This window comes from Microcebus murinus, chromosome 10 (assembly GCF_040939455.1).
Source record: "Microcebus murinus isolate Inina chromosome 10, M.murinus_Inina_mat1.0, whole genome shotgun sequence".
NCBI classification, from domain to species: domain Eukaryota; kingdom Metazoa; phylum Chordata; class Mammalia; order Primates; family Cheirogaleidae; genus Microcebus; species Microcebus murinus.
In genome coordinates this window covers 36,712,236-36,738,610 of record NC_134113.1, presented here as the reverse complement: position 1 = coordinate 36,738,610, position 26,375 = coordinate 36,712,236, and the positions used below count along the sequence as shown (strand labels likewise).

At 32.3% G+C, this 26,375-nt stretch overlaps 1 protein-coding gene across 1 annotated transcript in view; it reads left to right on the top strand.

The window, feature by feature from the left end:
- The window catches only part of PTPRQ (protein tyrosine phosphatase receptor type Q), a 192,862-nt gene that overhangs the window by 64,061 nt on the left and 102,426 nt on the right, over nucleotides 1-26,375 (top strand). Inside the window, exons 18-25 of the mRNA XM_076007142.1 lie at nucleotides 864-1,024; nucleotides 1,732-1,877; nucleotides 6,033-6,201; nucleotides 7,855-8,145; nucleotides 8,406-8,681; nucleotides 9,075-9,226; nucleotides 12,441-12,582; nucleotides 15,215-15,484. Coding sequence (XP_075863257.1) covers nucleotides 864-1,024; nucleotides 1,732-1,877; nucleotides 6,033-6,201; nucleotides 7,855-8,145; nucleotides 8,406-8,681; nucleotides 9,075-9,226; nucleotides 12,441-12,582; nucleotides 15,215-15,484 — 1,607 coding nt within the window. The remainder of the gene's footprint in view (nucleotides 1-863; nucleotides 1,025-1,731; nucleotides 1,878-6,032; nucleotides 6,202-7,854; nucleotides 8,146-8,405; nucleotides 8,682-9,074; nucleotides 9,227-12,440; nucleotides 12,583-15,214; nucleotides 15,485-26,375) is intronic.

Here is a 26,375-nt window from a genome sequence, read left to right as displayed (position 1 = left end):
ATATTTAGTTTTAGATACTAATCTGTACCAAAATCAAAACTGTGGAAACTGAACTAACATGATTGAAATAAAACAGTGCTGTATTTTATATAGTAGTGCTATATTGCTTAGCAACATTTTGTTCTTTAGATTTTCTTTTTCCCCTTCTGGGAGTTGGGTGCTTATGTGGAGAGTTTTGAGTCAATATTTACTTGACTTGTTTTCTTTTCTGGAGTGACATTGTAAATAATTTTAAGACTTCAATTGAATGAGAGATATGAGCTCTGTTTTCTCTTTTCCTATATGATATACACACATTATTTTCAATCTCATTTCTGTTAAATAAGTATAGGGGAGCCCACAGTCCCCTTATTTTAGATACTACTATTTAGATATTATTATTTATTGGTTTATTTTCTATTTGGAAATAAATGTAACTAAATATAACTTTTGTACAATATTTGAAAGATGAGTTTGTTTGATAAATCAATAATGTAAATAAGATTTTGCCAACAGTTAAAAATAACAAATATTTGAACATCTAAAACATTAGTATAAAAGGGAATACTGTAATTACTTTAGTACAGAGTTTTCCTGGAATTCTATTAAAATTGGTCCAAGCAAACTCTAATTACAAACTTCCTGTTAACACTCAGTTGAGTTACTGAATATAGTTGAAAGCAAAATAAGTTAATTTACTCAAGTGTTAAAGTGTTCTGAAATTTACTATTAAAAATATTTCAGGATAAGTGGCATCTTTAGCCTATTAATCTGGATTAATACATTTCTGTACATTAATGTTTATTTTAATGTAAGTGTGCTGAAAAAGTATGTGTTAACTTTTAAAAGTTAATTATACAGATAATATTCTTTTTTTCTCTCAGGGATAGATCATCATTAAAAGCTATTAATGTAACTGAAACATCATTGGAGTTATCAGATTTGGATTATAATGTTGAATATAATGCCTATGTAACAGCTAGCACCAGATTTGGTGATGGGAAGACAAGAAGTAGTATCATTAACTTTCGAACACCAGAAGGGGGTGAGTTATTTAGGATCTAAGCATTTTAAAATAATATTCTGCTTATAAAATGTATTAATATCAAAATGTATATTAAGCCTAATATCCATAATAAGTTGGATGCAAAATCTCATTTTCATCACTTTCTAGCTGTGTGATGTTGAAAAAATTAATCTCTGTGTCCCTTAATTTCACATTGGCATGTGGAAACAATATCATATTTACTTCATAGGGTCCTTTTGAGTATTAAATAAGTTTATATTGGCAAATACACTCAACATAGAACTTACTTGACACATAGTAAGCATTTTATGTGTTTGTGAATTGAAACAACATAAAATGCATGAAATCAGTTCTCTGCCTATGACCCTTATTCAATATTAAAATTCTAATTTAAATTAGAATTTCATGTTATATATTCTGTACTGGAAATTTGCTATGATGTTGTTTTCAAATCCAGGGCAGTGGGTATGTTTTAGAACTGGAATATCATGTTTTGAGTAAGAAATCCGTCTGTCCTTTGCTTAAATATTACTATGGCAAAGTGTTTATAGGGATAGCCCAATGAGTTTCATAGATTTTATTTTTGACATCTAAATGGATGTAATTTCTAGTTTAAAACAATTATCATCACTTTCACTTATAAATGTGTAAAATTCAGGACATTTCAGACATCCTTGGAACCACAAGTACAGTTTTTTTTTTCAATTGTTTTGTTTGTTTTATAGCACCAAGTGATCCTCCCAAAGGTGTTCATTATGTAAACCTCAGTTCTTCATCAATCATTCTTTTTTGGACACCTCCTTCAAAACCTAATGGGATTATACAATATTATTCTGTTTATTACAGAAATACTTCAGGTACTTTTATGCAGGTAAGACCTGAGTTTTCTTTTAGTTCTTTATTTACATCCTTTAATTTTGTTGATAATACAGGATTGTCATGGTAGAAGAAATCATTTTACCTTATGTTGATAATTATGTACAGATGTATTTTATAAAACTCATATTGACATAGAAAAATGTGATGTAGAAATGTCAGATATATTTTGATCTTTCTTTCTTTCTCCCCACCTACCCTCCCTACATATATACATTTCTATTTCAGCTTCATTTGCATTAACAACAATGAAGCTGTCATCTATTTTAAATACTGTATATAAAGATGGCCCTCAATTCTACTTCCTTCAAGAAATGTTCTCTAAAGTGTTGATCATTCCTCATGGTTATTTATTAGCTTTAAAAAAAAGGCTTATTTTGTTTGAATACATTATAAATAGTTTTAGTGTTTGGATGTGATTATGTGTTTTTCTTCAACTTAAAAAAATGTTTTAGTTAGCAGGAAAGGTTTTTACTGTAAAATAATGATAATAGCTATTATCATTATTTAGTATCAGATATAATGAAGACCACTATGAAGGTGGTTATTCAATTTGTGGTATATAAGTTTCAAGGCTTGCACAGTTTGCAGATGGGCTTTTTCTGGAATATGAGTGATGTTGGGTATCAAAATAGCTAAAATGCATTTAATTTAGAGAAATATCTACAATTTTGAGCAGAATTATATTTCTCTAAATTAAATGTTTTACAGAACTCTAAACATGTGAAAAGAATAAAATTGGAGTGATTGTGATTGAATCAAAGATGGGGAGAGTTGGAACATAATTTGAAAAAAAGTAATTTAGAAGAAATACTGCAATTTACAGAATACACACCTTACTGGTAGAAATTATTGACTGCATGCGGATTGTGACTTAGGCAATTCTTATTTCTTTGTATCCTTTTAAGTAAAAGGAAAAAAGAGATAAGTCTTAGAAATTTTTAGTTACCTAATCCAGTTTGTGACTGAACCCAAGTTTAGTCACTGGAGTTAATTCTTGTGAGTGACAACTTTTGTGACTAAGTCTTTAGCACAGCTCTAGTGCAATGTAGGCTAATGAATAGGCAAGAGCAGAACTTTGCAAGCTGTCTCAGGACTAACCCAGCAGAGAGCAAAACAAAGTCCAGAGTTCGATTTAGTGTTTACCTTCTGCCCTCTAAATGTTGTCTAAGTACGATGACTTAAAACTTCATGCCAAAAAGAGAACTACTTTTAAAGAGGCATGTAGATATAGAAATAGAAGTGTAATTATCAATAAAGATTTTTTAACAAATGCCTTAAGAGCAGAAAGTAAAAGAAGGATCTAGTTTTCTTTTACTCTGTACATCAAGCAGTTTTTTGCTGTTTTCTTTTTGTCCTGTTTTGTTTGGAGAAGAGAAATGGGAACTAGTGAGGCAATTTATTTTTTACCAAAATATTGTTTATAAATTTAACAATATGTTATTATATTGATAGAAGATGTCCAAATTGGAGATTTTTCTTCTTTCAAACATTTAACAAAAACATTGCAAAATTATTTCAGTAGTTCAAAATCTTAGCAATAGTTTTACCCCTGTGCAATTTAGGTATGGCTTTTATATGGTTATATTTTGGTTCTCCTTGTCCACATTTAAATAAGAAAATATAAGCATCTAAGTATGATTTCAACACGATTTTCTAAACCTACTTAGTCAAACTTTGGTGTGTAATATGATCCCATTTGCAGTTCATCTGTCTTAGAACATGTTATCTTTTATTAAATAATCTTAAGAATGCTTTTAAGTGTGACAGCTGCAAGAGGGCACAGGCTAATGATGTTAAAACATTTCAGAAGTATAGTCTCATATTGCTTGAAGTTCATCCGTTCTTTAACTTATTCCTATAGTTAATGTTAAAAATAGCATCAGTATCTTCACTGCCTAATTTTCTATTTTGGATTGGTAAAATAGAAAAAAAATCCTCAAAATGAAAATTATATAGCAGAATAGGTGTGTAGCATTTTTATTGTTCCTTCTCTTCCTTCCTCTTCCTGCAGAACTTTGTAGAACAGCTTATTCATGGCATATCATATTCTGCCTCTTTTCCAGATATCTGCTGCTTATCTTAGCTTCCTTATACCATTGCAAGTACCTTGAAGAATAGGGTTGTGTGACAACCCTATGTCTTTCTCTCCCTTGAAGTCCCATGGAACTGTATCATACATAGGTTTAATGCTCAATAAATATTTTAATTCCAAGAAATTATTGCAATAGACCAACATTGTTTTCAGTATATAGTTATAATTTTGGAGCACTTGAGTACATAGTGAAGTGATCTTTCTTTCTTCTTCTTATCTTGGGGCATTTAATTTTTTTGCTACTACTTGAAAATCCTCATTGTTCTTCCTTCAGTTGTTGCATATTGCATTTTGTACAGCATATTAACTTTTCTACATTTTTAGTTTTACCCACTTATGTCATATCTCCTCAATGTGCCTGACATAATGTCTTATATAAAAACAGTACTAAATGAATACTGGTTCATTAGTCATTTATGAAAACCTTTTACTAAATACCTTCTGACTGTATTTATATAAACTAAAGAGTAAGCCTCAATTGGCTAATTTGGGCGAAAAGATATTTTGTGCAAAAACAAATAGATGAATAAAATAATCATCCTGATAATTGATCTAATTTTGTAAATTTGTTACATGTCTATGCACACAAATTCAAACACCCAGCAGGGATTCCTGGGGTGAGTCAAATAATGTATTACTTATTAGTCATCAAGGTCATAGGTAATCACAATAAATTCTATAACAAAAATTAAAATTTACATCAAAAAGCTACAGTAATACTTCTAAGTGGTGCTTTATATAAGCCAGTTGTTCCATGTGTAAAGTAGATCTATTGGAAGGTATTAAAGTTCATGGATCATATTTTGTGTGAGATTGTTATGTTGCTTTAACTTGTCTGTTCTTAGTAAGTCACCACAAAATTGAAGTAAATCTTTTATTGCACTCACTCTGTTTTCCCCAAATACTAGCAAAAGAACCACAAAAATTTCCTGAATTCAATATGTTGACAAATTTCAGAAGCATGCTAAATATAAAATTAATCAAATTGTTTATCCTATGTTATTCATTTAAATGAAACAAATTACCATTTATTGTTTTTTTGTTGTGTGCTGGATATGGTATTAATTGCTTTATGTGCTTCATATTATCTAATCCTCAAAAGTTGCCTGTGAAGTGGAGATCGTTATTTCCATTTTACAGTTGAGGAAAGAGAAGGTTTGAGATTAGATGATTTATCCAGGATTACACTGTCAGAACTTGAATGCAGGGCTATAGAACTCAAAAGGCATCATTTATTTGGTTTAAAATAATTCAGATTACTCTGTATAGATTGACATTTTTATAAAATTATACATACTAATTGTCTACATTTTTTTAAAATCTATTTTCTTTTATTTTAGAATTCATTTGTTTGACTTGTATTTTGTTTTTAAAATTTGATGAGAAAGAAAACGAATTATGATTGCATAAATTCCCTCATAATTCAGAAAATATCTTGGGACAAATATAACTAGGAATCAGGCAAGAGGATTTAAAACTTTCTCTTACTCTCCACATACGGGAGTGCGTATAACAGCCTTTCCCTTGCTCCCCATAATTGTAGAAAAAAGAGGACCCACTAAAGGATTAATAATAGCAACTATTTAAGTTCATTGAAAGAGGTAAACACTTTCATAATTCCTTCATCATTAATGAGAAGAAAGAAAAATTTTCTAATATTTCCAAACTTGTTTAAAATTAGCCAATGCTTTGAAAACTGCTTGAATAGTTTATTAGGAAAATTGACACTGCTTAGCACAGTTGTAGCATTTCACTTAGCCACTTGACCTCTTTGTTAGCTTGGAGTTTTTACTCTTTACTTGGAGTTTTACTCTTTGCTGTTTTGTGTATTGGCTTTGTAATAAAAACCACTACCATCTCTTCCTCTTTTAGTACAAACATATTTCCAGTTTAATTATTGCAATAAAATAATTATGTTCTATGTTGATTTTTCTAAAAATTGAACATATTAAAATAATGAGACAATCAATTCATGGATAATATTTTTATTAAAAATGTTCATGCATACTAAAAAAATACATTCTGAACAGTTAAAACAATATGTTTATTTTGCAGAATTTTACACTCCATGAAGTAACCAATGACTTTGACAATATGACCATATCTGCAATAATAGATAAACTGGCAATATTCAGCTACTATACATTTTGGTTAACAGCAAGTACTTCAGTTGGAAATGGGAATAAAAGCAGTGACATAGTTCAAGTATACACAGATCAAGACAGTATGTAAACAAAAAGCATTTACTAATCTTTAATAGGATTAATTTAAACTTTTATAATTATTTAAGAAACTTTCTATTTGTATGTATTTGTAATAAAATATACATTTTATTTAGATACACTTAACTATTCATTATAGGAGTATGAAAATGCATTTAATATAGTTATAAAACTTGCAATAATAGCAGCCTCTTCTATTCACAAAAACTGCTACTATCTGTTCATAAAAATTCTGTTGCTTTTATTGCTTTCAAAGATGTTATAGCAAGCCAGCTAGTTATGGGCATGAAAAATACTTCTGCATATATGGATGAATTTTTTAATAGTTAATATACTTATCTGTTCCCTTTAAGAACTTTAAAATAATTTCTAGCAACTTGTTTCCTTTTCAGACTTTGAATCCACGTAGGACTCTATGCAGCACTTTTATTCTTACTGTGTTTATGACTAATATATTCAGATTATCTTTTTTTAACTCCAGAATTTCCTTGTATGCAGCTTCTGAAGAATCCTGTTTGTGCTGAGTATTCAAAAAACTAATGACTGAAACTCTTGATGATTTTTAGGATTCACCTTTCAGAAAACAATGAGTGGATCATTGCCCATTTCTCTTGGAGTTGTTTCTATTGTCCATTTGTTTGTTTATTTTGAAAAAGATTAGTCTCTTATTGAGAAATGGTAGTGACCTAAACTTCTGCTGAGAGTAAAATTTCATGTTTATTATCTGAAGATCATAAACTGACAGACACTGTAGTCATGAGAATGCATGTTTTCCTTGTTGTTGGAACAATATTTTGAATCATTGACAAGTTGATCAAAAGAATAAGATACAATAAATATGTGGAAATATGTATTTGGAGAGTCTTTAACAAAAAATGTTTTAGTGCAATTCATGGCCAGTATCATTTTGGGCATTCCTTAAATGCAGATCTCTCCCAAGATTTTTGCCAACCTAACATTTTTATCAGATATATTTAATTATAGCACCATGCATAATAAGAACTTACTGTACACTGCTCTAGGTGGATGTCAAATTTACATTAAGAGTCTAGTGTTACAATACAACTAATATCTGAGAATTAGAACTTTTATAAGTGATTTCTCTACTTATAAAAATTTGAGTTGGTAGTCTGATGACTAGAGAGATTTTTGAGACTAGATATTGGAAATGCTGTTAGGATTGTCTTCTTCTAACTACCAACATGACCTTGGGGAAGTCACTTAATGGTTCTGAGCCTCAGTTTCCTCATATGTATAATAAGGATAATCTTTAGAAGAAAGAAACTAAAACTAAAAAGTGTGTTTATGTAATATCAATTATCAAAATATTTTAATATCTGAGTATACATACACACATTCATACATAAATATGTATATACACACATGATCTCTATGTAGTGGGAAAGAAAAGCCTATAGAATATGATATAAAATAATTCTCACATATATTAAATATGACAGGGTTTATTTTGAATTATTTTTAAAATCATTATTTAGAAGATATTTTACAATAGGTGTTTACCACATCTGCATTTAAATGATGTTAACAGCTGATGATGTAATAGATGCCATTTCAATAATTATACTCAATTTGTGAATTTAAATTTTATTTAGGGTAACTGATAATTTTTTTATTTTGCCCATTACCCATCATAGTACCTGAAGGGCTTGTTGGAAACCTGACTTATGAGTCTATTTCATCAACTGCAATAAATGTAAGCTGGGTCCCACCACCTCAACCAAACGGTGTGGTCTTCTACTATGTTTCACTGAGCTTACAGCAGACTCCTCGCTACGTGAGACCACCTCTAGTTACATATGAGAGAAGCATATATTTTGATAATCTGGAAAAATACACTGATTATATATTAAAAATCACTCCGTCAACAGAAAAGGGATTCTCTGATACCTATACTGCCCAACTACACATCAAAACTGAAGAAGATGGTAGGCTAGACCCTTTTATTGCCTATTAAGCAGATTGTTGTTCTTTTCTTTTATATTGCTTTCTTACTGGAAACATTACTTTTATAATTTTATAGATTCTTCTATTTGTTCTCAAGTAATTATCCTTTCAATAAACACAATAACCTCTGTTAAAATTAGAATAATCTACTGGTAAAATTAATTCCCACTATGATTGAAGCCTGTTCTTTTTAATGCTAATTCACTTTTATTTCATTTAATATTCTTTTTTTCTTTTATAGTCCCAGAAACTTCACCAATAATCAACACTTTTAAAAACCTTTCCTCTACCTCAGTTCTCTTATCATGGGATCCCCCAGTACAGCCAAATGGTGCGATAATACGTTATGATTTAACTTTACAAGGACCAAATGAAAATTATTCTTTCATTACCTCTGATAACTATATAATATTGGAAGAGCTTTCACCATTTACATTATATAGTTTTTTTGCTGCTGCAAGAACTATAAAAGGACTTGGTCCTTCCAGTATTCTTTTCTTTTACACAGATGAGTCAGGTAAGCGGAAATCCACATTTCTTCAAATAATTTCAGTGTTGCAGCACTTGCTCTCTCTTTTTAAGGAACAGCATGGAAAATGAAAGGATGTTTGATTGTCTATTTTAACAGCATTATGATTATTCATCTACTTTGCAGAACCTTTTCTTTTTGTTTAAAAGAACTTCAGAATTGATATTTCAAGCTTCAGAATTACATGTTCTGTTTAAAGATTCTTTGAAATTACTCTGTTCTAAGGACAAAAACAATTACTTATTATATTTGTTTCTGAAATTAAAATATAATCATTTTATACATCTTTCTTAACTAGTGACTTCAAGAAACTAGAATCATGGTGCTATTTTTATGCTAAAAGTTTTATGAATATAAGTTCTATAATGTGTTTTCCTGCAGTGCCTTTAGCACCTCCTCAAAATTTGACTTTAATCAACTACACTTCAGACTTTGTATGGCTGAAATGGAGCCCGAGTCCTCTTCCAGGCGGTATTGTTAAAGTATATAGTTTTAAAATTCATGAACATGAAACTGATACTGTATTTTATAAGGTAGGTTGATATGGCAGTATGTTTATTTCAAAAACTCAGAAATCAGATTAAAATCTTTTGACATGTAGGGAGAAAATGGACTGCTTTACATTAAACAAGGACAATCTTTTAAAAATTGTTTTATTTCATGCAATTTAAGGATGCTTATAGAGAATGCAAGCAAACATTGGCCAGGTATGTAAGCTGAATACTTCATAGAACAATTTACTTAAATTTGTAACTTCTAGCTATCTACAATTTAAGAAAAAATTACATCATTTTGTTAATGCTGAAAAGTAAACAGTAATTTTTTTCTGGCTTATTTAAAACCTGTTGTGAAATGTAATATATTTTTCTATCTATTGCTAATGGAAGTACTAAGCAAATCTTTTTAATCTTTTCAGAAAAGTATTTATACTGGACTTCTGGTAATTGTTCCTGCTAGTGTATTTTCCTATACTAATTGGTCTTTTAAGATAGATCTTTATTCTTTTACTTTCAATACTAATTCATTTGCAACACTAAACACCCTTTTCTTCCTTTGTTTTTAGAATCCAGAATCAGTGAAAAATACCCAAAGAACTGTTGTAACAAAGAGTCTCAAATATACATCTATGATTTCCAGCATTTAATTGCCAAAATATGTTATGATTAACTAGTATTTATGAAAATTTTCTTATTTTTTTTTCTAAAAGCAAATGAAGTCCTGGAATATTCTATTTAGTTACAGCAGGAAGAGTGCAAAAAATCTGCAATAAACATTTTACCCAATGTTCTATGTATTATAATTTATGACTACAGTATATCATTTTTATAGCAAATGTGTCTTACAAGTTGAATAGCAGAAATCAAAAGCAGTGATTAACGTTATGTCATTAGAAACAATGACTGTCTTTCTGGAAACCAAGATATTACTTTAAAATCTGATAGGCTGAGTAGAATTTGAATTATATTACTCCATAAATGTGGAATCTCCTTCCCAGAAGTGTGAAATTATATCAATAACACAAAGCTTCTAACCCTCTAATTTCTATCCCTGGTTCAATCTTAACATTTTTCCATTTTTTGTTAGCTTTGTCTGTATGAGTCATTGGGAAATAGACATCAAAAGGAAAAAAAGAATCCTTTTATTAAAGTAGTGACATTCTTAGGATAATTATGTATGCGTATTCAAGTGTGGATATCTATATATAGCTGTAACTCCTCAAAGCAGCAATCTCTAAGATCCTTATCATACTGGTAAAACAAGGGCTTTGACATCAAATTACCTGATTCAAATCCTGCCTTTGAGACTTACTGTGCGTATGAGAAGCCTGTTAGCTATTGTTGCTGTTAGTGTGCATAGTTTAAAAAAGAAAAAAACCTGTTCAGCACCGTAATAGCAGTAAGCATGAAATAACAGTATACCATTATGCGAATAGAAGAGTAAGTTATATTCTAAGATTTGTAAACAGTTTTCTAAAGAGAAATGTACCATTAATATCTGAGTAGTAGCAAAAATATAATCTACACCATAAAATATTAAGTATATCATTTTGGGGGGTATAGCTTTATTTTTAAAAAATCTATTTTTTGTTATTCCTTTTTACATCTGTTTTCTCTTTCATCAATTTTCATAATCTCATTTTCTTTCAAATTCCTTTAAATGTACTCTTATGCCACCTTTTTTTCTGTCTTAACATATAATTTACTATATCTGCTCTCTGTTTAGCTTTCTCTCCTAGTGTGTTGCTCTGTTTCCCTTTCTCTTTCATCTAACACTATGCCCCGACAGTATCAGTTTCTATTATTTTCTCTGTTTTTGTATTCTTTTTATTCTTTCAAATTATATGTGGGTTTGTGGAGGCAGAATAGTTCCAGAGCCACTCCTGATGTTACTGCCATCCCAGTCAAGCCACTGTGGCCCACAAGATAGTGAGATCCATAGGTAACTCGGATGTGCTGAAAGAAATTATTTATTTAGTATAAAGTTCTGTAAAAATATATTTGTATGTATTCATCACTCATGTCCCTCTTTTACACCATACTCTGGTGCAGATCTGTTCAATGAGCTACTCTTGTGCTTATCGGGATCTCTTGGGTTCAGTCATTTCTCTAGGGACTGTCCCTTCCTAACCAAAATCAAAATTTACTTGTTTTGTGTTTAATTTCTCCTCATTTAGTGATATTTATAGATTCCTCTAGTTAATATAAAAATTCCTTGATGGCAGGTACCATGTCTATGTGTCTTTAAAATCTTCAGGTCATCTAGCTGTAAACCTTGTAGGTAGTAAGTAGGAAAGAATGAAAAAATAATAGGGAGATTTTGTAAGTCCCTAAAGTATGTCAGTGACTTCCTAGAGATTATTTAAAAACAGGATTATAATTGTAAGTACCCCAAGAGTTAATATTCTTGCTAAATTTCTGCTACTGAAATGTTTAATAAATAATCAATGTGATTTATATTTTGTCAGATATAATATTTTTAAACTTATACCACATAGGAAATATTCCTCTCTTTCCATAAGGATAATTGACTAATCATAACTGCTCTTTTGGTTAGGATAATTATATATGAATGAAAATACTTAATGGTAAATTTTTCTATGAGAAACCATATTCTTCCTTGGGCAACTGTGATACTCTTTTGTCCTTTTCTCATTTTCCTAAAACAGTGTATCAAATTAGAAAGTTAGGAGTTGTCTAGGAAGACTCCCAATTTAAGCTCTATGGAAGCAGAGATTTATTTTTTTTAATTAACTTTGTATTCCCAGTGCCTACACACAATAGCTGAAGAATACATTAATTTACATAGGAATGTGGTGGGTTTTAAAAAATCAAAATTTAGATGAATTCAAGAAAATCACATATGTCTGACCACCCATAAGTTGAATTTAAATTAGGGATTTTAAATTTTAGCAAACTTAAAGGAAATTATGAGTTCTAGTTCCAAGTAAAAGTCAGGGAAACAAAATGAAAACAAAATACACTAATTTTTAAAAAATGGCAATTATGAGATTCTTCGGGGCAAAGAGAGTGCCTTGTTCATCCTTGTATCATATGCTGAGCACACCCTGTTGGTGTGTAACAAAACAGATGTTAATATTTATTATATTTTAATTAAAACTATCCATGCTTACTAAATAATAGGTTAAATATGAAAAGGAATAAATTGGATGTATTAAAAGATTTCTTCCAATGTCAAACAAGTTATTTATAATGCATTGTGACTAAGATTTTTTTTTCTGCTTTTCAGAATATTTCAGGTTTTCAAACTGAAGCCAAACTTGTTGGACTGAATCCAGTCAGCACCTACTCTATCAGCGTATCCGCCTTTACCAAAGTTGGAAACGGCCATCAATTTAGTAATGTAGTAAAATTCACAACCCAAGAATCAGGTTAGACACAGTTTTTGAGTCTAAAATATTTAATTTATACTTAACACATTTCCCTTCCTTTTATCAGTTTATGTGATAAAGTATCATTATTATTAAATAATGGACTATTAAGTCCACTCAAAAGAAAGTTGAATTTCAGTGCTTTAAAGTTAGGTTGGGTCCTGTCTGAAATCATATGTGTGTTTCTACAGATATATTTACATGTGGTTTTTCTTTTTGAACTGAGGAAGTTGAAATAAAAGACTAGTTTCAGAACAAAGTAGCCTTCTAGATATCTGTGAAAATTACTTAATACTTAGGACTATTTGAGATATCTGAGTGAAAAATGGGAAATAAACTAGCTGTCACTTTTAACTGGTTGATTTATATATGAAGCAATACCTATAATCTTGTTTAGGAAGATGAGTTGTGACATTTGAAAAGCAGGACTCATTGCGTAAGCCCCCTATTGGCCCGTAGTCCCATGTTGGACATGTGGAGGGCACTGAGAAATATCATCAGCCTCATTCACTAGCAGCTTACCTACTGTGGCACCAACACGCACATACCATATCTTGCCTTTGTGTGCACATCAAATAGTTTTTTTTTAATGACATATATATTTGTGGCTTAGAAATGTACTTTTCCTTCTCTTACCTGGGCCAAACATTTTAAAACACTTCTTCCTTATTTATTTTTTTCTTTTTGTCAATGTTTATTGAATGAGCACAAGATCCTGCTCTAGTCATTTCTCTTAGCCCCACTGGATGCACTTCCTATTGTTAGTGGATTTCTAAATTGAAATTATAGACTGCTCATTGCTAAAGTACTTATTTTTGCATATCTGTAGCTTTTTTTTTTTCATAGTGTGGCTATAAGACAGGCTAAATAAATAGAATTTATAATGGATAAAAGTGAATACTGTGAAGTCAGTATTTAGAGTTGAATCTGAGTTCCATGATTTACTATTAATAGTTGTATAACCTTGGCAAAGGCCCATGACTTCTCTAAGCCTCTATATCCTTAACAGAAAAAAAGCACACATCAGTGGCCATCTCATAAGGCTGCTGTAAAATATATTTGAAAAGGCCCACATGAAGCACTTAGTAGAGTGTTGGATACACAGTAAGTGCTCCATAACTATTTCTGTTGCCACCATTCCCATGTTGCAGATGAAGAAGCCATGACTCAGGCAGATTAGATGACCTTGAGAAAATTAGTGAAGAACTTGACTAGAACATCAGTCTTCTGACTTCTAGTGAGAAATGGAGATGGTTGTAGAAAAGGCATGTTGCAAATGAGTGATAGTATGTAAAAAATTTTAACCTATAAAGAAAAAACATTTTAATGATACTTATATATGAAGGTAATAAAAATCAAGGCTAATAATCTTGTAGAAAGTGCTCTGAAAATCAATAAATATTTTTGTCACTAAGATAAAGTTATACTATAAAATTTTATGTTTTGATTGCTTACATAAAGAAAATTTTCATCTTTAAGGGTTATAATATCACTGATTAATTATTTGTTTGGAGGTTCACAGAGTTAGTGAAATAGATGTCCATAAAATCCAGGCTCATAAACTAAATTTAAGCAAATTATCAACTGTCTTGTGTTAATTTATTTTATGAAAATATTGTTATGTGGACTTGAAAATAAGGAAGTGAATAGTGACATTTAATTGTTGGAGCCCTTGATCAGCCCATAAATTATCTTTTCTTTAATTTTACATGTTCCCTAAGTGTTATTCATTAATTGATGCCTTTATTTTACAGAAGAAGAAAGGTTTGCAAGAGATTAGTTTAGACCAAGGGAGAGTATTGTGGGCAAGTTAGAGATCACCTGAGTATATTTTGAGTCATTGTGTTTTGTGTAATGGTAGCAAGTTACTTTCTTTCAACGTTCATTGTTTGTAATCCATGAATTGATTTCCAATTTTTCAATTTTCCAATTTCCCTCTACCATTATCTTTTTACTGTGTCAAGAAAAGGTATCCTATTAATACTAACATTAGGACACTGGATAATTGGATATTTCTGTGGGAAGTAACTAGTCTCTCTAATGTGCAGTCACATTGGTGGTCTAGGATATTGCTCTTCAACCAGGTCTACAAGATATAGTGGACCTCTGAAAAACTGTATTACTTTCAAGTAAATTCAGAGAAATTCTAGAAAAAAAGTAGGACTCTTTCCTCCAATATCTTCTAAAAACATAGTGAGGGAGGAGGTCTGCTAAATTCTTCCAAAGCAGACATCCCAGTATAAAAGCAGGACCTCTAAATTGGTTGTGGGTTTCCCAATACTGTGAAGCTTGGATATACAACATTAAAGAGGTACCTACGTCTGTGTTTTGCATAAAATTGTTGCACAGTTGCTTCTGAGGGCTTTTGAGGGTGTGTTTGGTGCTTGGACCTAGGAAAATATTTAGTGACTGGTTCAACATTGTAAGGATTAATGAGATAGCATAAAAATTGAGTCCACAGCCATTCAATTCAGTGTATGTTAAGAACTTTTAAGCACACATTGAAAAGTTGATATATTAAATTTTTATTCTGTCTCTACTCTTAAATATGATTTTATTTACCACATAATTCAGTCACTTATTCGCTACATGTATATACATTTTAACTTTGGGCATATGTTTATCTCTTAAGTTCCAGATGTTGTGCAGAATATACAATGTGTGGCAACTAGCTGGCAGTCAGTTTTAGTGAAATGGAATCCACCCCAAAAGGCAAATGGAATAATTACACATTATATGATAACAGTTGAAAGGAATTCTACAAAAGTCTCTCCCCATGATCCCATGTATACTTTCACAAAACTTCTTGCCAATACCTCGTATGTCTTTAAAGTCAGAGCCTCAACTTCAGCTGGTGAAGGTGATGAAAGCACATGCCATGTCAGCACACTGCCTGAAACAGGTAACTAATGTGAAACAGGTAACTAATCTGAAACAGGTAACTACCACAAAACAGTGAACTAATTGTGGATTGTGTTGTACATTTGTCAAAATAATTAATAATCTTTACAGCACATTTATCTGAAGATATAAAACACGCATTAAAAAATATAGCACATCCTTTTTTTATCCCCTGTGTTACCTGAGTACCAGCTGTGATTTTTTTCCACGGTATTGGGAGATTGAAAGGAGGGAGAAAAAAAGAGGGAAAATCTGCTTTACTGTGTTTCTGCAAATATAAACCCAACTTATTGAATTTTGCTTTATCATAATTTAAAAGAAGAAATGAAAGTGTAAACTTTTCAGTATATATTTTTTTCTTAATTGTTTTTATTAAATTCTAGATGCTTTCCTGAACTCATTTTCATCTGTTTTCTTCCCTGTATCCTAACCTTTATTTTTTTATGTTATCTCAATAAAAATGTCCAGATCACTAAACTCTAGTCAACAAGAAGAATTTCTTACATTCCATAATAGTGCTCCATGTTATGTCATAATATTCTTCATCCTTCTACCTTCTGCCGTATTCTATCTGCTTATGTAAAAAAATGTGAATCTTTCCTGATACCCTGACTTCCCAAAGTGTGCCTTAATGGGGACTGTGGATATTGGTATAATTGTTAAACTCTGGCACATCCAGATCCTTTATCTTGGAATCATCTTTCAATCCTTCTCCCCTTTTGAAATCCACATCACCTAATTTTACTGCATGTTTCTATCCTTGAGGCTGTAAACCCAGAACTTCAAGACAAAGTCTGCCTTCTAACTAATTTCAGCATCCAACTTAGCATCCTTTCTATCTCATCCTTCCAAGACAACCTTCCTTTAGACTACGGTGTTTCCCCTTTCTAGGCTGGAATGGTTGCATTTCAACAACACCATCTCTTGCTCCCTAGATTCCGTACCATGTCGTTGTTAATTCATTTTCCTGAAAGATTCCTAACTCCAAGAAGACCCCACTGTTGTTTTTTCCAAGATGCTGGCTGCTGAATGTTGCTAGGAAAAAACAGAAATGGTTCTACTTTGTTCAGCTGTATATTTGTTTTCCACAACTGTCTAGTTGCTCTGTAATCTTCTATGTATCCCTTGTTTACTCCACAGAAAATATATTTATACTTATACCATGTGAAAATTTTGCTTTCTTACTGAATCTAGTCTGTCCCCTCTATCATATATATTTAATTTTATTATTTATCTATTTTTAATTTTTATTATTATGGGTACATAATAATAATAGTTGTATATATTTATAGGGTACATATGATGTTTTGATACAGGCATACAATGTGAATTAATCAAATCAAGGTAATTGGGGTGTCCATCACCTCAGACATTTATCATTTCTTTGTGTTATGAACATTCCTATTCCACTCTTTTAGTTTATTTTAAAGTATACCGTAACTTATTGTTGATTATAGTCATTTCGTTATGCTATCAAATCTTGTTCATTGTACCTATCTATGTTTTTGTACTCCTTAACCATGCCCACTTTATCTTTCCTTCCCCACTACCCTTCCCAGCCTCGGGTTGCCATCATTCTACCCTCTGTCTCCATGAGATCATTTTTTTTTTTTTAATATTTAGCTCCCTCATATGAGTGAGAACATGTGAGATTTATCTTTCTGTGCTTAGCTTATTCATTTAACATACTGTTCTTTAGTTTCATCAATGTTGTTGCAAATGGCAGGATTTCATTCTTTTGTGGCTATATAATATTACATTGTATATAAGTACCACAATTTCTTTATCCACTCATCTGATGATGGATACTTAGGTTGATTCCAAATAGTTCCAAATAGTGTTGCAATAAACATGGGAGTACAGATATCTTTTCAATATACAGAATTCCCCATCTTTGGATATATACCCTACAGTAGGATTGCTGGGTCACATGGTAGTGCTATTTTTAGTTTTTTGAGGAACCTTCATACTGTTTACCATAGCGATTGCACTAATTTACATTCCCACCAACAGTGTATTAGGGTTTTCCTTTCTCCACATCTTTGCCAACATTCTTTGTTGCCTGTCCTTTTGATAACAGCCATTGTAATTGGGGTGAGATAATATCTCACTGGAGTTTAGATTTGCATTTTTCTGGTGACTGATGATGTTGAGAATTTTTCATGTACCTGTTAGCCATTTGTATATCTTCTTTTGAGAAATGTCTGTTCAGATTCTTTGCCCATTTTTAAATCAGATTATTCGATTTTTCCCATTGGAGTGCCATATTCGATCTTATTATTTATTTTAATGATACCATCAAAGACATTGATTTGCCCTCCTTCATCTCAGAGTTTGTCCGTATCTTTATTTATGCTCTCCAGATAATCTCTCTCAGGATGTCCTTGCCTTCCTTTTTCAGGGATCTAGCTGCTTGTTTTAATTTCAATCTCATATCTCCTCTAGAACATTACTCCATCACTTTATTCTACCCTCTCTTGCATTTTATCTTCTCTCTCTCTCTCTCTCTGTCTCTCTCTCTCTCTCTCTCTCTCTCACACACACACACACACACATTCAAATTGTTGAAAATTTTTAACCGAGGATGTGGGTGGCATATCAACTCCAAACATAAAATGGAACATATGTTACATGAAATCTCCTTTTCCTCACTTTTCTATGCCTATTCTTAATAATAAATTGGACCCCAAGCCTCATAGTTTTATGTAATTCCTTCCCCCATTTCTCATACATATAATTAGATCTTATCAATTCAACTCAGTCATGGCTCTATAATTTTCCCCTTCTTAAATCCCCACTTGACTGCCACCATTGTATATCAGGCCTGTTTTGCTTCTTGTAGTAATATCCTAACTAGCCTTATCACCAACACTACTTTAGCTGCCCATAAGTCTCATCCTGCCACATACTCACTTCAAGTGAATTGGTTCTAACATAGAATTTAGTCTATGTATGTATTGGCAATTGAAAGTTTATTATCTGAAAAGTAAAGGTTAGACATGTCGCTATGGGGATCTCAAGCATAGTGGTGATAATGAAAATCACAACGTGCAAGAGATGGCTCAGAATACTCCAGATGTTTTACTTATTCCCATTGCCTATAAAATATATCCTAGACTTCATCACTAATTAGAATTTTCTTTCTCTCTAGCTTTTCATTCTTGTATCTCTCCACTGCATTTCCTCTTATAGGTGATGCCTCCAGCCAAACTTCACTTATTTAGCAAAATAGATTTCATTTATTCAACTCAGAAAACATTTATTAAGCATCTACTATGGACTAATAATTGACAGATTCTCTTCTCTAAACTTACCCAATACTTCATCATCAACTTGTTTTGCTTCTTTTAGCTATATTCTACTTCTCCCTTTCTATGTCATACAAAATTGCATTAATTCCTAAAAGCCCAGCGTAAATGTGACTTCTTTATTAAAGCCTCAATGATGTGTCAAATTTTAAAACTACAGACTCCTGGACTTCACTCCAGACTTGCTGAATCATACCCGCAAGGGGTGAAGCCTTAGAATCCACACATGTAAGCATCTCTTCACGTTCTTCTGATACTCTATAAGTTTTGGAAAGTAGTGGAATAGATTACTCAGGAGCTTTTAAGGACAGGCAAACAGTGTCAGAAAGTTTCATCAAGAGGTGACAGGTGTTTTCCCGGAGGGTGGGCAGCATATCATTGCTATGTGGAGTCAGAGAGAAGAAAATATGTTCAAATCTAGGCAGGTGGTCTGCATCAGGGTGGTCTGGCACCAGGTAAAATGGTCTTCATTATTGGTCAGGAGCTGAGTTTCAGAGAACTGGCAAGTAAAAGGCAGGACAATAATTTTAAAGTAAATGAGAGAGGTTCAGGAACAAGGCAGGGGACTCATTATTACTGAGGACGCTGGTACTCAGTGTAATGGCTTAGTCACAAGAATGAAGCAGGAATTTAGTTAGTAGAACCGAGATACATAATCAAAGTGGCAATGTGCACTTGATATACAGCCACCTGAATTTAAGGTGCAGGTCTTTGTAATTGGGAATTTGAATTAGATCATAACTCAAGATTAAAAAGGCTACATACGTGGAGATTGAAGGAAGGGATTCTAAATCAAAAAATTAGGTAGTTATTAAATATACTATCTACTCTCTTACTTCTAAAGACCATTGCTTCTCAAAATTTGGGACTTTTGGCTCCGCATCAGAATGTACATCTCTGAGGCCCTGCTCCAGACTTATGGAATCAGAATTTGGGAAGTAGGACTCAGAGATCTTCATTTAAAGAAGATAAATGGGTAATACAGTGCTTAATTTGGGAACCACTCAGTTCTACTGTAATTTGCTTATAGGAACCATGCCTTATTTTTTTTTTTTGTCTATAAACTGAAATTGCTTTATTTCCATTGTGTTCTTAGCCTATTGCAAGCCTTGTAGAATATTTTACCAAAAGTCAAAAGGGAAAGATGCATATTATTAGATTAGAGGTAACAAGTACAATGTCTTTGTTTTATGCAGAGTTCTTAGCAAAAAGCCTTGGGCATTGCAGGCACTCAAATGTTTGTAGGTAAAAGAAATGTATTGTTTTCTTTTAAAATTCATTATTTTTCATAGAGCTCTTTACTCCCTTGCAATATATTATTTTCACATTTTCCATCAGGCAAAATTGTAAGTATTTTCTCACAGCCAAATACAACAATTCTTTCAATTAAGGAGAGTCATGCATATAAAACATGAGTATTATTAGCTGCTTCAAAGATATGTAAATAATTTTTTTCATCATTAAGTTTTGCGTCTACTATGCAATTATATTTATGATGATAGTATTTATTAGGTAATTAATTTGATTTTATCTGGGTTCACATGAATTGTTTGTTGATGAGGGGTTAGTAAGAACTGGGAATTCATTGTTCGGAATGGAAACAGTTTTATAGCTGTTTGCAAACTTTGAATTTATGGTGGGCTAAGATTAGTCACAGTGTATAGCCAGCTCTGAGTCACTTACTCCGTACTTATTTTTGACATCAAGTGAAATCCAATTTGGCTCACTTTCTCACTGGCTGGTGTCTGACCTTAACATTCCTTTCAGGGATTATTGGGTATTTTTTTCAGTGTAAACTTGGTCATATCTGGACACAGCTACACATGTATCATGATGATTGAATTTACGAGGAGATTAGTGTTTGGTGTTTAAGCTGGTTCCATTGTCCCAGTCAAACATGTTGGAATAGGACAGAATAGATGAAAGCCCTCAAACTTGGTAATTTTAATAACATTTTGTATCAAAATATACCAAATGCACCAATAAAAATAATATAGCAAGTCCATGTGCATGTAAGACTTAACTTTTAGAACCTCTAATTGGCTCAAAATACATACACTTTCTATATTAATATCAAAACTTAGTAAATGTCTTGTGTTACTATTTTGTTTTAAAAACTTGATCTTTTTTTGTAGAAGATAATTTTGCTGTTTGGGTTCATTCAAAACTTCTAAATTCCATAATTTAGAATCATAAAAAAATAAGCTACCTCCTTCAGATGCTGAAAACTTAATTGAGGATAAGTAAAATATGCAGTTGTGGTTTTTAGTGCTGTTCTTTTCAACAGTGATTTCTTTACTCGCTTTTTGTCCAATGGGAGGTATCAGACATATGCAGGGACCCACTGGAAATCCACTGAGCTTGCACTTATATTAATGGCACAGTATGATTAACTGGGAATGTGTTCAATTTCCCTGGTTTGTTTGTTTTTCTGCTCTTGCTTCATTTAAATATCCCTATACTATTTAACGGCATGTACATAAACTCTCAATCGTCTTCTGCAAAGCCTTGATCATCATTCCCTTAAAAACTATTTAAGAAATGTATTTGTTATGCACTTTATTGGGAACACTGTTTTGTGGACTTCCCCAAGCAGTGCAGATATCACCCAGCAAACTAAGATTATGGCTAAAACTGATCTCTGCTAATCAGTTTAATTTTTAAATAAAATATTTATATCATTTATAAGAATTTATACTGTTCTTTTATACCATTTAGTAAATTGAATATGGGTGGTAAAAGTGTTTCTCACAGTTGCAAATTAATTCAAAGTTCACTTTTCTTTGTCTGCATCCCACTTACATTGCTCTCCTCACCCATCTCCTGAACTGAGATGAGAAGTCAAAGATGCAGGAAAGTCCATGATATCATTTGTTCTTAAGCAAGTGAATTAACACATTCTATTTACCAGTGAGCAATTGCTTAAAGCACAAAAGACATTATAGTTGCCTGTTACAATCAGAAAGAAAGAACTATTAGTATTGCTGGATCTAGGAGAAATTCAGGTGTTTTACAAAGTATCTTTCAAATAGACTTACTTATTAAATATAATTCTTAAGAATGAACATCAGATGAAGAGTGTCTTTTTATACGTCTTATAGTGCAGTGGAAAGTTGACCAATATATACTATTTACTGCTTGCTATGTATAGACTTGGGGTTTGGGGTTCGAGATCGACATTTCAGTGCCAGATGGCAATGGGATCTCTGCCCTGCACATACAAATAATTCCACTATTATCATCAAGACATATCCAATACATATAAAGCAATTAAATACAAATCTACATAATATGTTGGTCAATTTTATGGCTTAAAGATTGAATCAAATAGGAATTCAGGAGAAAGATTTTATTGAACAAGTGAAATATGAATTGTTGCTTATTAGTAGCTTCAGAATTGCTGTATATGAGGGGTCTAGAACCAGTAACCTAAATGGAAGAGTATGGGATGGTATATATTTGTCTTGAACCTTGAATTTCATAGGCAGGCATATTAATATTTACTTAGATTGTCTGATATAGAGCAATAAAAGTTAAGATTTATAATATTCTTATTTTTGTTTTTCTTCAATATGGTATGAGAAAATGCCAATTGTACATAGCAAAGAACATTCTTCTTTCTATTTGAAATATCTTGGATAATGGGGTTAAACAGATCAGAGAAGATTATGGGTGGGCTAAAGCATTCATGGTAAGCTGCCCTGTGGCACCCTCACCATTCATGAAAATAGTGAGACTGATAGATAAAGGATAATCAATAGGAATTTCAAGATATAACAAGAGGAATTACACAGTTGAGAAAGAAAGGTAGTATGAGGGATTAGGCTGAGACAGAAGCCTGCCTAGAGTGAAGATTATTTTATTAGAAAGAGTGTAGGAGGGAGGGTTAAATAACTTTACTTGCTCTGCTCAGATGTAAGTACTCCAAAATATCTCTAAACCATCTGATGACAACAACTATCTGAGTATTACCTTATTAGAAGGTATTGACATACATTTAGATTAAACTCAGAATTTTTTAAAATAAGCCCTAATTTTTAAAATATATTTTATGTTAAAACCAAAACAATTTAATAAAACTTCCACCCTCTCTTTTCTTTCCCTTCTCTCCCTCCTCCTCCCCTCCCCTTCCCATTGGTATTTTGTAAAATGTGGTCCTGAACAAGTTGCAGTGTAAAAATAAATATACACTTAACTTCTACCTCCTCAAAACTGGGGCTACTTTCTGTTCCTTAACCTTGGGAACAAAATGAAGAATAGTCCATGAGCAACTTTGAGTAGGGTGTTGCCAAAGCAAAGCTCAAGCAGCCACACACAGATATCTCTTCAAAGAATTTGAGAGAACCAGGCCAAATGAACCAAATTCGATTTTTAGTGACCAAAACAAAGGTCAAGTGGCTCTTTCCAAGTAACAGTGCCATTGAGGTCTCATCTATACTATGCTTCCCAGCAAACCCTAAGGCCCCAGCTCCAGGAGAAACCTTTTCCCTTTAGAGGTTCAATATCCTGGGAGCTCTTTGATTGTGTGAATGAGATGAGCAAAGATTCCATGTGCATGTTTTTAAGGCTTGGAGTCAAGGTATATTTCTGACACTGCTAGACAGAGTCTGTGTACCAAATGACCTGTCATAGTTTGTTTTAAATCTTCATTAATCATTTGTAGACCTGAGACTGCAAATGTGTCATCATAATCACATCTACTGTCTATTCTAACTTATGACTCATTTTCGATGCCTGGAAACAGTCCCTGTGTCTAACAGTAATACCTGTACATAAAACAATCCACTGTTGTAACATATATGACCACAAAATATTAATGATCTTCTGTAGACTAGGAAACATTTTAACCGTAATTGTTGTACAGAAATTCACAACCAGAATCCTCCAAATTAAAAACTTAGAACAATACAAATAATAATTTAAGACACACATACATACATATACCTACACTCTTATATATATACTTTTTATAAAACTATGCTTGGTGAAACTCTTCATGTTGAGAGCCACTGAAGTTATATTTTGTTAAACTGCTACTTCAGGTATTTTTTTTGGAAAAAATCTATCACCATAAGGTACTGCTATTTATTGGATGAGAAAAAAAAAATATGCTGTGACAACCAAAATGTTTCAAGGTCTTTCAAGCTGTATAAAAATGGACCTGCAGACATACTTAATTGTTCTCACAATGCAAAGTTGGAGCTGAAATATGATGTAAAACCAGCTGCAATAAGTGTATGACAGCTATCTTTTGAGGGCAAACCTAATATCCAGATATGCAGAAAAGCTTCAGGGCACATAGCTGGTTGTCCTTGTCCCATATGACTGTATGATCTGATCATGTGTAAATTTCAGAAATCAGATTGCTCCGCTAATTTGATATTGAGGATTTGCTCATAATTCTCTCAGATTTTATCTTTGCAGTCTTTTAAGAGATATGTATTATTCCAAGTTTTCAGAGAGGAAAGATGGGCTGGTCCTTCTTTATCCAGAAGAGACCTGGAAAATTAAGAGGTGTGAGTGCTGTGGAGTGAGGCTGATTTTCCAGTGTACAAACTTCACTCTGATTAAGATAAATTTATAACTGTCTGTACCTCTGGTAATAACTATCTTCTTATTTTATGTTCTGAAAAATCTGCTCTGGCTAGAAGGTGCAGCTCACTGCCAGGTAAGATGGGCTTCAGTAGAGGAGGCAGTATCTGTGTCTGAAGGAGGAGTGGTGGAGTTGCCAAGAGCAGCGCCAGGCAGGCGGCACAGCGCTGCAGCTTTGGGATGCCACCTTAGCAGCATCATCTCTAAAGTTTACTCCAGTGTCTCTCACTGGGGGGCAGAGACCAGAGAGCAGAGTGCTGAGGTAATTGCTGCCCAACTGCTGGCTTCTCAGTGGGACTTGTAAGCCATTTTCCCATAGTTCATTGAGTTAAAGGAACTTCTTGGTGATTCCTTGGTTTTCTCTACATAGAAAATCATGTCATTTGTAAATAAGGACAGTTTTAATTCTTCTTTTCTGATCTATATGCCTTTTATTTGCTTTTCTTTTCTTACTGTACTGACTAGAAATTCAGCTCCATGTTGAATAATAGCAGTGAGAGTGGACTGCTTGTCTTGTTCCTGATATTAGTAGGAAGCATTCAATAATTTAAGCATGCATATGATGTTACCTGTAGGTTTTTTGTAGATGCTCTTTATCAAGTTGAGGAACTTCCCCTTATTTGTGTTTTTCTGAGAATTTTTAATTATGAGTGGGTATTGAATTTTGTCAAGTGCTTTTTTGCATTAATTGATGATATTCATGTGATTTTTCTTCTTTAGCCTGTTAATATGGTAAGTTACATTGATTGGTTTTCCATATTGAACCAGCTTTATGTTCCTGGAATCACTCCCACTTGGTCATGGTGTATACTTTTTTGTCTAGTAATTGTGTAAGAGTAATACTAGCTTCATAAAAGTGAATCTCTTCTAATTTTGGAATAGATTGTGTATAATTAGTGTTAGTTATTCCTTAAACATTTGGAAGAATTCTCCAGTGAAACTATGTAAGCCCAGAGATCTCTTTTTAGAGAGTTTTAAAATTATGTTTATGTGCTCTCAGGATGTAAACTTGGAGCTGAAATATAATATCAAACCAGTCACAAAAAGTGGCACTTCTAAATAATCCATGTGTCAAAAAGGGAGTCATAGAGAATGTAAAAAATGAGAGAGAAAAAAATTCAGCACTGAATGTGCTGAAATGTATTGAATTGAAATGAATATTCAACATACCAAAATTGGTGGGACTCAAAGCCATTAAGAGATAGAAATTTATAGCACCAAATGCATATATTAGAAAAGAGGAAATATTTTAGATCAATAATATAAGCTGCTCCCATAAAAGTCCAGAAAAAGAAAGGAAGACAACCCAAACCATGCAGAAGGAAAAGAATAATAATTATAATGGCAGAAATAAATGACATTGAAAACAGAAAAACAGTAGGAAAAATCAATGAAACAAAAATCTGGTTGTTTGAAAAGATAAATACAATTGACAAACCTCTAGCAATCTGGCAAAGAAAAAAAGACACAAATTACCAATATTTAGAAATTAAACCAGTCCAGATACTGCAGACATTAAAAAGATAAAAAGGGAATACTACAAACAACTCTACAGAGATAAATTTTATATCTTAGATGAAATGTACTAATTCTTCAAAAAGCATAACTATATAGTTCACTAATATATGATAAGTAATTTAAATAATTTCAATAATTGAATAATTGTCTTACCCTAAGTATTAAAGACATTAAATTTATAATGGTTTCTGTCTTAGTCCCTTTGGGCTGTTTTAATAAATACCATAAACTGGATGACTTATAAACAATAGAAATTTATTTCTCACATGTCTGGAGGCTGGGAAGTCAACATCAAGGTGGCAGCAAATTCAGTGTTTGGTGAGAGCCAATTTCCTGGTTCATAAATGGCTCCTTTCATTGTGTCCTCACATGGTGGAAGGAAAAAGGCAGCTCTCTGTACCTTCTTTTATAAGGTCACTAATCTCATTTATGAGAGCTCTGTTCTCATGATCTAATCACCTACAACAGTGGTCC